The sequence below is a fragment of the Cebidichthys violaceus genome, unplaced genomic scaffold (genome assembly GCF_023349555.1).
Source record: "Cebidichthys violaceus isolate CVI_PGR_0920_01 unplaced genomic scaffold, fCebVio1.0.p SCAF_45, whole genome shotgun sequence".
In the NCBI taxonomy this organism is placed as follows: Eukaryota; Metazoa; Chordata; class Actinopteri; order Perciformes; family Stichaeidae; genus Cebidichthys; species Cebidichthys violaceus.
This window is the reverse complement of record NW_027176650.1, coordinates 636,536-651,917: the sequence shown is the minus strand read 5'-3', so window position 1 is coordinate 651,917 and position 15,382 is coordinate 636,536. Positions and strand designations below refer to the sequence as shown.

The 15,382-nt window shown below is 40.3% G+C and overlaps 2 protein-coding genes across 2 annotated transcripts; both read right to left on the bottom strand.

Annotated features, from left to right (window-relative positions):
• Positions 1 to 1,698: 1,698 nt before the first annotated feature.
• Positions 1,699 to 5,652, bottom strand: LOC137886697 (transmembrane protein 100-like). The gene is made up of 2 exons (XM_068729266.1): positions 5,592 to 5,652; positions 1,699 to 2,917 (listed from the first exon to the last, which is right to left on the bottom strand). The coding sequence occupies exon 2, from the start codon at positions 2,872 to 2,874 to the stop codon at positions 2,401 to 2,403; it is 474 nt and encodes a 157-aa protein (XP_068585367.1). The 5' UTR covers positions 2,875 to 2,917; positions 5,592 to 5,652; the 3' UTR covers positions 1,699 to 2,400.
• Positions 5,653 to 11,826: 6,174 nt separating this feature from the next.
• On the bottom strand, positions 11,827 to 13,792 carry LOC137886641 (TATA box-binding protein-like 2). The gene is made up of 6 exons (XM_068729179.1): positions 13,695 to 13,792; positions 13,358 to 13,459; positions 13,164 to 13,251; positions 12,426 to 12,517; positions 12,187 to 12,345; positions 11,827 to 11,926 (listed from the first exon to the last, which is right to left on the bottom strand). Exons 1-6 carry the CDS (start codon positions 13,790 to 13,792, stop codon positions 11,827 to 11,829), a joined length of 639 nt encoding a protein of 212 aa, XP_068585280.1.
• Positions 13,793 to 15,382: the final 1,590 nt, after the last annotated feature.

Here is a 15,382-nt window from a genome sequence, read left to right as displayed (position 1 = left end):
TGTCAGCAGGTGTTACTCTGCTGACAGGTGTGTGACCGAGACTCTAATGAGCAGAAACCACTGGCGCAGCTCTGGTTTGAGGAGTTCGTTAGCGTGTCAGCTGTCGATTCATAATTGACGTTAGCGTAAATGAATGCTAAAGAACGTAGTGAATTAAGTTGGACCAACAGAATTGCTTAATGCTTAAAGAAAGCAGTTTAATCGTGTGGAAATACTTTCCATGATTGTATTAAGTTTGTTGAAAGTGGTTTTTTTGAGTGTAGTATGAAGATAAAGTTTACCATGAATGTTTCATAAAGTGTGACTTCTCTGTGTACTTCCTGTTTGAACACAGAGAGACGACTGTAGTTTGAAAAGAGGAAGTTAATGAGAACAACCTTTCACCCCACAGGATGGTCTCTGTTGTTTCTGATATCACGCTGGCAGCCATCTTGAAACAGAACTCCAAAATGAAACACTATTTCCACCACAGTTGGAGGAGGTGATGATCCAGAGGTGTGATCCAGGTCTCTCCAGACTCTGCAGACCTTGAGTCCCGATGACAGAACAATCGCTCGTCTGCAGGAGAGTCGTTTCAACGTTTAGGTAAAGGGTGTGTAGGAAGAGAAAGCAGCTTCCTGTTCTCCGGCCGATCGCTTCTGATCTGTGCCGACTGTCCGTCTCTTTGCGTGCCAGGCCTTCTCCGGCTGGGAGTCTGGGGTGTGTTTAAAAAGGGTGGAGGAAGGGGTGAGGAAGGGGTGAGGCTGCCACCGTGTTGCACCTCAGCTGGTCACTGTGTTACAGGAAGGGAAGGGAGGGTCGGGACTTCCCCTCCGAACCCGTCCTCACACGAAGCAGCAGAGAAACACAAATGTCATTATTTATATCACTTCTACTTTTTTACTCCGCCATCAGTTAAACATATTAACGTGTCCAAAGTGGACCAAAAAGCATTAAAGACACCTTTAAAACATTCACCTTAACGGCTGACTTTGGACCAGGAGACAACCTCCGGTTCTGCTGAGTGAAGTCAAAGCTTCACGTGTTAAAGCTGCATTCTCTCTAGTGTCCACCAGGGGGCGACTCCTCTGGTTGTATAGAAGTCTAGTCTAAAATGACTCTACTTCTCTCTTGATTTATTCCCTCAGTAAACATTGTAAACATGAGTTTATGTCTCAATCTCTAGTTTACAGTCTTCTTCAATACAGCATGATGTTCATTTAGTAAAACATGGTAAATAGAAGCTGAATGTTTGACAGGATCTATCTCTTCATCAGGATCTCTTCATCAGCTGTGAGGCGTCTCAGTGTTGAATGAGAAGAAGCTGAACCTCTTCCAGAGAGTCTGAAGATCCACTGAGGTGATGCAACACTACATCCTCCCTCCCTCCCCCCCCTCTCTGTCTTTCTCTCCCTCTCTCTCTCTCCCCCTCCATCTATGTCTCTCCCTCCTCCTCCCACATTCCCAGGATGCTGCACTTCAGTGGGGATAAAGTTAGCACTGCAGAAGTGACAACTCGTTGTAACCGTTAGCCATCGGCACCACCGGCTCCTGCTCCGAATGACGCAATCCACCCCCCCACAGTTTATTATCTGGTGGTGTGTCTGCGGGATGCTAGGCAACATAAACACAACTAAATATAACAGCTCTAACTTTACAGTCGGTCCTCGACCTGCTCTCAAAACAAAATCCTCAGTGAGTCAATTAGAGTCATTTAAATCTTGAGTTTAATAGAACAAATACATCTACTGACACGGAATAAATAAGATTAACCATCAGTTAAACAGTTAAACTTTAACACGGTGGAATACATTTGGATCATAGTGCACAATAGTTAAAACATATAACATGCATATCAGAGGCGAACCCTGTTTGTGAGCTCAGTATTCAGAATGTTAATTCTGTTTCTTTTTTTATCTTTTATTCTGCAATGAGAAAAGGTATTCCCCTTAAAAGATCGAATGTTTGCAGACGATGCAGCATGTTTTCTCTCAGAAGAACGTTTCAGACCGCTGAGCTCACAGATGGAGTTCATCAGAGATGTAGAAACATCAGAGTACCTTTGTCTTTCAATAGCTTATGTGCAGAGATTCTGTCTGTCATCGATGAGCTTTGGAGGGATTCAACTAAACATTTTTATTATCAAATGTTGTTTTTTTGATGAATCAGTTTGAAGAATGGATTATTAACCTCATCGTTCATCATCCATCGTCCAGTCTGGAGTTCAAAGTCTCCATAATCAATTATTTTCTGTCGTCCTTTAATCTAAACCACCACCGTCTCTCGTCCTCTGAGGCGTCTGCAGAGTCCTCACCGCCTGCAGCGAGTACAAGTTCATAAGTTCATTAACCTTTTAGTCAGCGTGGTGCGTTCAGGTTCATCTGAACCACCAGAATTGAACTTGAACTCCCCTGCTGGCGATCAGGCCACGCAGTACCCCTGGCTGGCCATGAGGGCGGTCTGGCTCTCCCTCCGTTTGTCCTTCTTCTTCCTCCTCAATCGGACCCTCCAGCAGACGGCACTGGACCCTAGTAGGCCCAGTCCAGCAGACAGCAGCACCAGGCCCAGCACCGAGATGGTGGACCCGTGGGAGTTGAAGGTGTACGCCACCGCTGTGACCACGATGCCGGCGATGAGGACGACCACGCCGAATGGCACGGTGCAGCGGTAGCAGGACATCTCGGCGCCGCCGGTGGCCGCCGTAAGCTGGACCTCGTTGACGTGCGGGATGTGCGTCGTCACGCCGACGCGGTCCTTCCTGGCCTTGTCCCGGCTCGGCTTCTCAGCGGAGATGGAGGTCGGCATCCTCGCGCCGCTCCTGGGGATCCTGGCGCCACCTTTGCTGTGGAGGTCATCCGGCATGGCAATCTTACTGGCGAGGAAGAGGTGGGCCATCTCGGTACGGATGTCAGCGATTAGCCAATCACAGAGCAGCTAGCTGAGAACAGAGAATGAAAGAGGATTCTGTTGTTTAGACACAACTATGGTGGCCTGTAAAGGACATTCTTTCAGAAAACGACTGCGAGAGCCAAATAATACAAATATGAATTAACTCTAGTCAAGAGGTGGTGAGTTTAAGACACCGAAAGAACAAAATGCTTCAAAATATAAGAATAAATTTGCATTTTTAGCTTGAGAATGAGTCACTTTTACATTTTTGCAAAAACAAATCCAGTTATTCTTCCATTAGAAGTGGATGATTAATTGTTTTAATACTTATTTTTGTTTTTTTTACAGTATAAAACGTCGTCAGTGTGAAAGTCAAGTTTCTTTATAAGTTATAGTCAACCTGCTGTTTGTCAAACCGTAGCTGCTACATTAATATATATATATATATATATATATATATATATATATATATATATATATATATATATATATATATATATATTAGGAGATCAGGATCCAGGATCCATTAGAAACAACGGTCTCATTAAAAGTCCTACGAGACCTAAAAACCTGCAGAACTCACTGCAGCAGCAAAACATGACATGAAATATATTTAAATCAATATATTATATTAGAATGAAATAACGAGTGATAAGAAGTAAGCCTGCTGCTATAAAATATGTGATATATGTTTGAAATGTTAATAAAGTAAATGTTTCTGTTTATTCAATGCTGACATGTTTTATCTCAAGATAAACAAACATTCAACGAGTGATACGTCTAAAAACGTTAATTTCTATCTAATTTCAATTAATCTCATTAACTATCTGACAGTGAGCAGCTTTTGTTGATTTGTATTGATTTTATTGAGTCTTAAACTATAAACTGGACTCATTGAATTATCATTATCACTGACTGTAGGGCGACATCTGACCCGGTGTCTGCAGGGTAACTGTGCAGCATTGGTTACCATGGGGATCCATCTCTGTTACCATGGTAACCTCGGTTTAAAGTTAGCACGAGTTAAGAAACCCAAAGACAGCTGGGTAATATTCAAATTAACGTGTAACAACAAACTAATCATTAATGCTCTATTTATATTATTGTGTCCAAGGCTGCTTAAGAGATGATGAAAGAAGAAAAGATTTAACGAAAGAAAAGAAAAGATTGTTGTCTTTAACAACATGTCTTTAATAACATGTCTTTAACAACATGTCTTTAACAACATGTCTTTAATAACATGTCTTTAACAACATGTCTTTAACAACATGTCTTTAACAACATGTCTTTAATAACATGTGTTTAACAACATGTCTTTAACAACATGTCTTTAACATGTCTTTAACAACATGTGTTTAACAAAATGTCTTTAACAACATGTCTTTAACAAAATGTCTTTAACAACATGTGTTTAACAACATGTGTTTAACAAAATGTCCTTAACAACATGTCTATAACAACATGTGTTTAACAAAATGTCATTAACAACATGTCTTTAACAACATGTCTTTAACAACATGTCTTTAACAACATGTCTTGAACAACATGTCTTTAACATGTCTTTAACAACATGTGTTTAACAAAATGTCTTTAACAACATGTCTTTAATAACATGTCTTAATAACATATCTTTAACAACATGTCTATAACAACATGTCTTTAACAACATGTCTTTAACAACATGTCTATAACAACATGTCTTTAACAACATGTCTTTAATAACATGTCTTTAATAAAATGTCTTTAATAACATGCCTTTAACAACATGTCTTTAACAACATGTGTTTAATAACATGTCTTTAACAACATGTCTTTAATAGCATGTCTTTAACAACATGTCTTTAATAGCATGTCTTTAATAACATGTCTTTAATGTGACCGCCGTGTTTAATCTGGATTATCTCAGTCCACCTTAAATAGTGTCTACATGTGTTCCTTAAAACAAAACATCCTGAAGTTCATCTTTAAACGTTGCTCGTCCTCCGTCTGCAGAAAACATGAAAGCTTTCAGAAAATTAATTCAGATGAGTTTAGTGTCCTCTGACTTTGATTTCATATCGTATTATTATGAAGACTGTAAACGTCAGAGATCATTTCAGTCTGATTTGACTTCTTATCTTATGAGTCTTGTTTGAGGAAAAAGGATGAAGCACATCGTGACTGTTTGTCTCAGATCTTTGAGAAATCTTTTTCTTTAAACATTCTCAAACCTTCCCTCTATGAATCTGCTCTGCACATTCACAAGCATGCAGAGGTTGTTGAGACTAATAATCAGCCACACAACGTTATTCTAGAAACTCAGCGTGACTTTGTTTTGTTGTTCTTCATTATTGTAAAAATCCAGTTTGTGCACACAATCTTGTCTTCTTAATTTGTGTTTAAAACAACATGCTGAGCATAAATGAAAAAAAAAAAAATTTAAGTTTAATTAACCAAAGTCAATCAGTCTATAAATATAAAATGCCGTCACTGTATATGTACAGAATGTGAACTTATTCATAAAACCCTCCTGAAATCTGTTCATGGCTTTAAAAAGAGCTTTAAGAACATTTGAAGCTGAGACCAGCCGTCAAGATGATGAGACCACAGAGAGGAAAGACTGCAGAGCACACACACACACACTCTCTCTCTCTCTCTCTCTCTCTCACACACACACACACACACACACACACACACACACACACACACACACACACAGTAACATTAGAAATAGAAACCCTTACTGTTGATGAGTGCAGCTCTTCATCCTCTGAGCTCCACAGGTCGTCTCTCTGCATCGTCCTGACTGCAGGAATAAAGGATGAATATATCTATCAATAGAAAAAACTGGGGGACTTCCCCCCCCACTCCTCCCCCCCGTACCTCCTCCTCCTCCTGGTCCAACAAGAAAAGTTTTAACTCTTTCCTCCCTTCAGCTAGTGCTGAAAACATACTCGTGCTTTAAAGTAACTTCACGTGTTTCCTAACCCTCCTTAATCAATGCAAACTATCTTAAAAACACCTTAAAAACACCTTAAATACACATTTAAATACACCTTATTTTCCCTTTTTTTGTATTACCTTCATATCTAAAGGACGTACCCTGAGGAGGGTTACGCAGCAGATGTGTATTTCATTATTTGGGGTCAACCTTGTTTATAGGATGAATTTTATGTCTTATATTAATTTACAAACACTTCTTCTTCTTCTTCTTCTTCTTCTTCTTCTTCTTCTTCTTCTTCTTCTTCCACAGTAAGGAGAAACAAAAATATACAAAAGTAGAAACTAACTGACATTTACATGTAGAACTTTCAGTTCACTTCAAAAAGAAATCACTGAAATCAGAGGATTCACTCAGTGAAGGAAAGGATTCAAGGATATTGTCATGATGCAACACAAGGATGCACAATGAAATGAAAAGCTGTAGTTGATCTGCAACACAAGAAAAATACAACAAACAAAGTAAACAGCAGCAAACATGAAAACCTTCAGTGATCAGATCAAGCTGTGTGTTTCTGTCTAGTTCTGATTTCTTCTCCCTGAATCCTCCTGCACCCCCCCCCCCCCTCCCCCACAGGACGCCTCCACCCTTAAAGTGAACCCTGAAACATCTGTAAACATCTGTAAACATCTTATTATTCTCTGAAGCCTCCTAACCGCTCCGGTCTCCTGGTCCTCGGTGGTCCGATGAGTCTCTGAGGAGGTTTTATCTGCAGGTTTTTATCTTCACAATAAATCTATGTCCCTGTTTCTAGAGTCTGTTCTTATTCTTATATTGAGTCTTTATAGCAGACAAACGAATAACTGTTTTAATGCAAAGTCGTCATATGACTTTAATTATTAAATGACTTCTGAAATAAAACAGTTTGAATGGTTTCAAACATTTAAAAAGGTCACAATCTTAATTTATTTCTTAATGGTGGGTCATGTGATCAGTCGGCTGCAGGTGGCCCTGGTCCCGGTCCTGGTCCCGGTCCTGGTCTCTCTGCTCTGACAGCTCTTGGTGCAGCTGCAGCCCGACCAGCACAACGGGAAGTTACAGTCCTGCTGTTTTTTTTCATGTGGTTCTTCTGACTCCAGAGAGGACGGGGTCTGGATTCTGGGTCCCTGCAGGTCTGAAGTCCTCCACAAACAGACGCAGGTGCTGAAGCTGAAAAAACAACACCGTCAAATTTAAATCTCCACTCCAGTGTCCAGCTGGGAACATCTGGATTCGTTTTCTGACCCTGGGCTTTTTGGTTTTTGCAGATGATCCTCTCAAGAGGGGGGGGCTTTGATCCAGATTGAGGGGTCACCAGGGCCTGAGAGAGATGCAGGACCCCCCAAAACCCTGAGACCTGGTGAGAGACTCTATTAATGTTTTAAATATCAGCCTGAAGGATTTTGTTGATTTCTTCTGACTGTTCTAATGAAAACATGGAGATGGATTTCATTAGACCTGGACCTGATCACGTCCCGGATCAGTCTCTGTGTCGTAGACGACGTGAGTGGAGATCTCTCTGGAGAGGTCCTCCTGTGACTTCCTCTTCACAGACAGATGCTTTAGACTGCAGCTCTTCCTGTGGATTCATCTGTAATCTGCTGCTTTCTTTTGGCTCCGACCAAAAGCGGAAAAGTTGACTTTGCATATTTTTTTTTTGGGAGCTTCACGTGACCCAGAAACTAAGAAAAGACTTTCAAAATAAAATGTCTCACAGCAGCTTCTTTAATGCTCTTTATGAAACCAAAGTGCTCATGACAAACAGAGACAAAGACTTCTGTATGTTGTTACCAAACAGCTGCTCAGTGAAGCTTCTAACCAACAGAAAGGAGGAAGAAGCGACTTTGTCAGGGACTATTTTCCTCCATGTGTGGTGCTCTGGTGAGGATTGATATGTGAGAATAAAGTACAGAGTGATGAGGGAACAGAGATGAATACAGGATGTGTTACTGTCAGCATGGTTAACGTGGTATTATTAGGATCAGAGGAAACTCAGGATGTTATTAGAGAGAAACAGAGAAGAGACACAGGATGTGAAGAAGAAGAGGACCAGATGAAGTACAAAAAGAGGAGCAGGTCACAGGTGTTTGGTGAGAGTTCACTGCAGCTGCACAAGAAGTCGGTCCAGTGTTTGTTACCCTGAAGTAGACAAATGTTAGATTAAAACGTAAAGGAGGTTTAGTATCATCTTTGAAATAAATAAATAAAAATAAAGCAGACAGGAAGATCATGAGGTCTCAGAGAAACACCGACTGTCCACTTCTCTCTAGTGTCCACCAGGGGGCGACTCCTCTGGTTGTATAGAAGTCTAGTCTAAAATGACTCTACTTCTCTCTTGATTTATTCCCTCAGTAAACATTGTAAACATGAGTTTATGGTCTCAATCTCTAGTTTCCAGTCTTCTTCAATACAGCATGATGTTCATTTAGTACATTATGCTCCATTTAGAGTCAAACAGACCAGAAAGAGGGGATGCTTTAGGGGCGGGGCTACACGCTGATTGACAGGTCTCTACGTCACTCCTCCTCAGTCCAGATGTGGTCACTTCCTGTTCACTGGTTGCTAAAACGCCAAGATGGCCACAGCCTTATTCCAAGATGGCAACGAACTGACGTCATGACAACTACGTTCACTTTTTATATACAGTCTGTGGTTTAAACACCAACGATATTCAGTTTAAGTTTGGATGAGATGTTTGCAGGTTTAAAAGAAACTCTTACTTCTTCAAGTAATCGCTACGACAACTTCTACAACGACTGAAAATGACCTCAACGTGAGGAACGTACAGAACAGCAAACACACACACAGTCTACATTTGGTCAATGAAAACTCACTCTTGTGGTTTAAGAGGACATTTTCTTGACGGGCCTCACAGTGATGGTTCATGTTCACAGGATCCGTCGTTTCCTCGCTTCCCATTCGCTGTCTACATAAGAAGCGGTGCAAAGCATTCTGGTAGCGTTTTGTAAGTTTGGAGAGGCGGGACGTCTTCGTTAACCGCTGCTCATTTGCATAAAGTTGAGGTCCACGCTACTTTATTCAAATCAGGGGATTTTAAGTGCAACTGGCCGCCTCTGGAAACTCCCCAAAAAATACTTTTAAACTGACCGTTGGATCTAAACTGATGACAGATTCATGACTTTTTCTCACTTCAAATGTTTTAAAAAAAACAATCCGGAAAACTATTTTAATAATAAATCAAACTTGTTTTAATGTATTGTTATTTGTTTGTTTGTTTACCATACTTTATTGTAAATTTTCATATTTTTAAATTGTGTCTCACACTATTGCACTATTATTTATTGTTATGCATCATTCACCGAGACAAATTCCTTGTATGTGTAACGTACTTAGGAACAAACTGACCTGTTTAACAACAGATGTTTCCCGATGTTAGCGTGCAGCAGATGGTGAGCTAAAGGCTAACGGCTAACAGCTAATGACTAACAGCTAACGGCTAACTCACCGAACAAACACGTTTTCATGTAAAAACCACATATTCACATAACACTGCAACATTTGACAAGTGAAATAAAATGTTACATGAAGCTCAACAACTACAAATACACTAACTGCAGAGTGCAGAAACATGAATACGTGCATGACGGGATGCTTCGTCATTAAGACAGTAGCTGTGCAATGACATAATAAGCTAATGGGAAACAATATTTAGAATACATGTAGTGTATTTATGAAAAATGATTTAATTATGAAATGGCTATAACTTTGTGATTCTGTTTAGGCCAGCAGAGAAGGCTTTGCTGGCCCTGATGGACCACCACTGATGGGTCATAAAGCATCGTAAAACACTCTTCATTCAAACTCAAAAACAAGCGGCGATGTCCGCAGGCAATCGGCTGGAAGTCGTCGTGTAAGACCCAACATACGATGTTGACTGAAAACAAAACTGATTGGTGTTAGCGGTACAGCGGTGTGTGTACAACTCACAAACACTCAGGTAGCGTGTCTCGTATCGGCTGATATATTCTCTTGTGTGTATTCAGTGGTGGGTCTTCAGGGCCAGCAAAGCTTTCTCTGCTGCCCTTAACAGAATCACGAACTTATAGCTATTTTATAATTTTTCATAAATACACTACATGTATTATAATTAGTTTTCCCATTAGCTTATTTTCTCATTGCATAGCTACTGTCTTCCTCAGAAGAGAGGCCTGAGGCCTTCTAGGTAGACTTTGCAGATTAAAGTAAATGGGGACTTTATTGTCATAGTTTTCAACCAATTAGATCTTTAGTTTGACATGTTCGGCGTATTCTTTGACATGTCAGAGCCTTCTAGCTGGCCTACAAGTACGTCATCATTAAGGTGCGGTGTGATTGGTCAGTGGGGTAGCGTGACTGTTGTGAAACTAGCTAGCAGAACTTTGTAGTAGTAAGAGTTAAAGTGTGTATATATGCAAGTTGTATATACGTGACATTACATTTTTAGTGTTTTGGCATGTTGGGCGGTGACAATCCCAATATCTACTGCCTCTGTTGAGCGGACATCTTCAGCCCTCAAACGCATTAAAACTATTCAAGAACTACAACTGGGGAGACTCAACTGTCATCACTGGTGTCCATGAATGGAGAAGGACCTCTTACTGGAACTGAACCGCACCGATGTTCTGAACAACCGTGTCATTTAAACTCTTTATTAATAAAGAAAGGAGGATGGACTTTGTCTTTAAGTGAACAGCAGCTTTGGTAAGTGAACTACTTTTGTTTTTATATCTGCAGTGGTGTTACTACTGTGTTCATGTTTCTATGGTGGTGTTTTTCTTCAGTGTGTGGATGAATATGTTTTAGCTATATGTGACTGGTTCTTATGAGTTTGTTCTTGTCATTGTGTTAATTACGTTGATTTTGACTATATGCATTGTCCGTTAATGACGCAGCATCCCGTCATGTTTCTGCACTCTGCAGTTAGTGTATTTGTAGTTGTTGAGCTTCATGTAACATTTTATTTCACTTGTCAAATGTTGCAGTGTTATGTGACTATGAGGTGTTGACATGAAACAAAGAACCGTAGCTGTGGCATCATAATGAGGGTATTAGGAGGTGGGTCAACGGTAGTAGGACAGCACTGAAGGCCCAGGTATAAAACACACGGCCCGCCACTGTTTAAGTCAAATAACTCCTCAAAATTCAAACTTTAGTCGTCAGTTTTCAGTTTTCGCAACAAAAATCATTGTTGACCTTAGAAACAAGAGCTACCTGGATTAAATATTAAATATGACTTATTCAAGTCTCAACATGTTTCAGTCTGTTACTTTGTTTCTCTACAGGTCGATGCATTTCTGAAGCTCCAGTCTGATCTTCTATCTTAGCTTAGGAAGCTGGATAGCTGGATGTTTTTCTTTTTATAACTTTACATTTTCTGCTGTGTTGTAGTTTGTTGTAGTTTGTTGTAGTTTGCAGGCTGGTCATGTGACCTTCATATTACCTATTATATATAGTAATACTGCCTTTTCTTAATGGATCATCTGCAGGCTTTTGGTACATTATAAGCCCTTAAAATGTAAAAATAATTCACAAATAACAAATAGTCAAGTCATTCAAGTATTTTTTTTTAAGTGTAAAAACCCTTAAAATGTTACACCTGAGTTTGTACCTTAGAGGACCTTGAATGTACCTTCAGTTGAGATGCAAATGAGATGATAATTCATGAATAAATGAATGGGTTTATATCAGAGGGATTTTATTGTCTGATATTGTCTTTTATTTTGAAGTGATCTCACCTTTCCTATTGAATTATCTGAATTATAGTTTTTTTTATGAGAAACAATCCAGTGACTGTAGAACGAGTATTTATTTATTATATTATATATTTAGCAGCTTCAGGGCCTCCTGAAACTCTTGTTGGACCTCGTCTTCATTTTTAGCTCCTGAAATTCAACACAAGACCAGACTTAAAGGACCCCAATAACCTCCTGAAGTCACTCTGTGGTGTATTGACCCTCATATAATCAATCAATCAATCAATGTGAGCACACAAACACAGATTAGTTACCGCACAGCCACAATGTTCCAGATGAGTAGATGGTGACGGAGATTCCAGGAATCCTCTTGTATAAGAGACCCAGAAACAGCTCTGGTTCATAACTGTGGAGAGAGACACAAATACACAAGTACTACATGAGAATACACATGTACTACATGATCATTTACAAGTACTACAAGTAGTACATGAGAATACACTTGTATTCCTGTGTATATCTTGTCTAAAGACGTCCTGCATCCGGTCTTTGTAGCTAAAAATCCCCCTAATGCACTAATGCCCTGTCAGAGGACCTGTCAACAGGACCTGGTACATCCAGATGGAGGCTTGTGGCTTCGTGTAACGACAGCCGACGTCTCCTCACCTGCAGGACTGACGGTGGGCCAGTTGCTCCAGTCGGACTGGGAAGGTCTTGCTCTTGGCCATGATGTTGTGGATCTTGAAGTCCAGGAAGCGGACGGGGAAGCCGAGCTTCTGCACGATGCGACTGAACCTCCGGGCGGCGAGCCGCGACTGCTCCTCACTGAGGAGACAGAGAGGAGGTCGGTGCACCGTCAGCAAAGACACCTGCAGATCCAGAGGTACTCCTGAGTCCAGACGTACCTTGTGGCTCCAAAACAGAAGAGGCTTCCAGTTTCGAAGAAGATCCCTGTGGTTGGCGGCTTACGGATCCTCATGATGAGCCTATTGAAAACCTGAAACACAACAAGGGTTACAGGTTGTTCTCTATCACTGTGAGACTGGAACTCATAGATTTAAGCGCTCCACTCTTTAAACTGTCCTCTAATGAATCAGTGGGTTTTAAAACAAATAAGACCAGAACTCTGAGGATCTGACGATTGTTATCATCCAATATTCAGTCAAATATGTGATCATTTATGTTTTTCTAGACAGCCAAGTCCTGCGTCAAAAGTCCCATGTCAAGACTGACGAGTTGAAAAGGTTTGGACCTTAATGAAGCAGAGTCCAGGTCTTAGTCTATGTCCTGGTCTCTGGTGACTGTACCTGCAGAGTCCAGGTCTTAGTCTGGGTCTCTGGTCTCTGGTCTCTGGTGACTGTACCTGCAGAGTCCAGGTCTTAGTCTGGGTCGCTGGTCTCTGGTGTGTAGTTACTGGTCTCGGGTGTCTGGTCTCTGATCTCTGGTCTCTGGTGTCTGGTCTCTGGTGTCTGGTCTCTGGTGTCTGGTCACTGGTCACTGGTGTCTGGTCACTGGTGTCTGGTGTCTGGTCACTGGTCTCTGGTCTCTGGTCTCTGGTGTCTGGTCTCTGGTCACTGGTCACTGGTGTCTGGTCACTGGTGTCTGGTCTCTGGTCTCTGGTCTCTGGTCTCTGGTCTCTCTACCTGTGGATTGTACTCTACGTTCCACGCGTTGCGGGCGATGAAGTGCAGGTCCAGAGGGCAGCCCAGCTTCACTGTGGAGACCACGTTCCTGCAACACAAACACACAATACGACGCTTAGGACTACAAGAGGAGGGTCATGTGATGCGATCAAAACGTCCAGAGCAGCTACTAAATGGACCTTGTGGTGACTCACTTTATCTGGATGAGGATTTCTGGCTGCTGTGTCTCAGGGGACGACCCACCCGGGAGCTCTGGAGCCGCTGCAGTGCCATTCTGGGAGCTGTAGTCCAGACTGGTGCTGCTGTCACACAGCTCTGTTGTGCTCTCTGCTGGTAGTTTGGTGTTGTGGAAGGTCATACATGAATCACTATACTGGGACTTCTTCTGTGACTGTTTTGGACTCACTTTTACTTTCTTCAACACACTATACTGTGAATCTTTAGACATACCTTGCTGTAACTTTTTATGACATCTTCGAGATGCTATACTGTGACTTTTGTTGGACTTTTTTAAAACGTACTATAAAACATTTACTTGTCGTACCTGAGTCGTCCTCGAGCAGCGTGAGCAGGTCATCGGGCAGAGAGAGGAGCTCCTCGTTCACCTCCTCCATCCAGGAGACCTGCATCAGGTTCTGATGGTATTTTATATTTCATTACAACCCATTCTTACCCAGGAAAGAACCCACAACAACAGTAATATGATCCTATACTGACACCATATACATGTGGATCAATCCGCCACAGAAAATAGTCCCCAACTAGCTTCCTCCTGTTAGTTTTGTTACTGATCATTTTTAAAACATGAAACTACACTGTCACACTACATTTACAGTGACTTACTGTGTTATGCTCATACTGTAATATTGCTGTGAGTGCAATGCATTCTGGGAATGCTCCAATTATTCCACTGGATCTCCTTTCACAGTAATTTACTGCTTTCAGATGACAAATAACTGTATATTTGTTTTTACAATAATTTACTGTAATTCTAGGGTACAGTAGAGAGACAGAATTGTGCTTAATCTTACTGGTGACAATATTGTCATGTTTGAATTATTACAGAAAATAACTATGTTTTGATTACAGTAAGTTGCTGTACTCTTTTGAGATATATATAAATATATATATAAATATATATTTATATATATATATAAATATAAATGTTTTACAGTGTTCATATTGGTGAGTTTTTTAAAGATGTACAGCTTCATGTTAGTTCGTACTCACATCCTCAATGAATCGATCAAAGAACTGCTCCAGCTCCAACTCGCCCATAATGAATATTTCAGAAGTTTACAGACAGATATCAGAGTAAATAAACTAATATTTAACTCAAATTATTGTATATATATATATGAATATATATTTGTATATAAGTTGTCTCTCTCTCACAGTACCGTCACATAAAGGATGACGTTCAAACAGAAGAACACTGTTACCAGGAGACAAATATTGGACGTCACCGTGTTTATTTTCAAAGGTCTTTTAGTCCTTTATTTATTATTTCACATCTTTATTTATTATTTCACATCTTTATTTATTATTTCACATCTTTATTTATTGTTTCACATCTTTATTTATTATTTCACATCTTTATTTATTATTTCACATCTTTATTTATTGTTTCACATCTTTATTTATTGTTTCACATCTTTATTTGCTCTCGTGTCTCGATGAACTCGATGTATTTATGTACAATAAAGTTGTATTTATTCTTCTGTGTCTGGAGTTCCTTCCTGTTTAAAGGAGACCTAAACTATTGAGGACACAGCGACACCTGCTGGTGGATAACATGACGTCATTTATTATTATTATTAATATTATTATACATTACATTACATTACATTACAGTCATTTAGCAGATGCTTTTATCCAAAGCGACTTACAATAAGTGAATTAACATTGGTAATCAATAGAACTACTAGTCACCAGAAGTCATAAGTACATTTCCTTTAAACAAGCATCTAAGAGCCTGAAGCAGAGCATAACTCAGAGCCAAAGTACAGAAACAAGAGAAACAGTTAGTGCTATAAGTAATACGAATACAATAAGTGTAACAAGCTAGTATGAAAACAATAAGTGCTGAGTGGAAGGCTCAGGGTAGCACTTCCTGAAGAGGCGGGTCTTCAGCCTGATGAAAGATGAGCAGCGACTCTGCTGTCCACTTATACTGTAATATTAATAATAAATCACCATCTGCACAAGATTTATTATTA

Bases quoted from the DNA above. Each gene is read 5' to 3' on its own strand.
- LOC137886641 (XM_068729179.1), bottom strand. From the start codon at position 13,792: ATGCAGGTCTCCTGGATGGAGGAGGTGAACGAGGAGCTCCTCTCTCTG. The intron at 13,460-13,694 runs ATGTTTTATAGT...TGACAGCAGCAC, and splicing joins GACTCAGGTACGACAAGTAA to CAGTCTGGACTACAGCTCCC. The intron at 12,346-12,425 runs GTACGTCTGGAC...CTGTCTCCTCAG, and splicing joins TTCTGTTTTGGAGCCACAAG to TGAGGAGCAGTCGCGGCTCG.
- LOC137886697 (XM_068729266.1), bottom strand. From the start codon at position 2,874: ATGGCCCACCTCTTCCTCGCCAGTAAGATTGCCATGCCGGATGACCTC.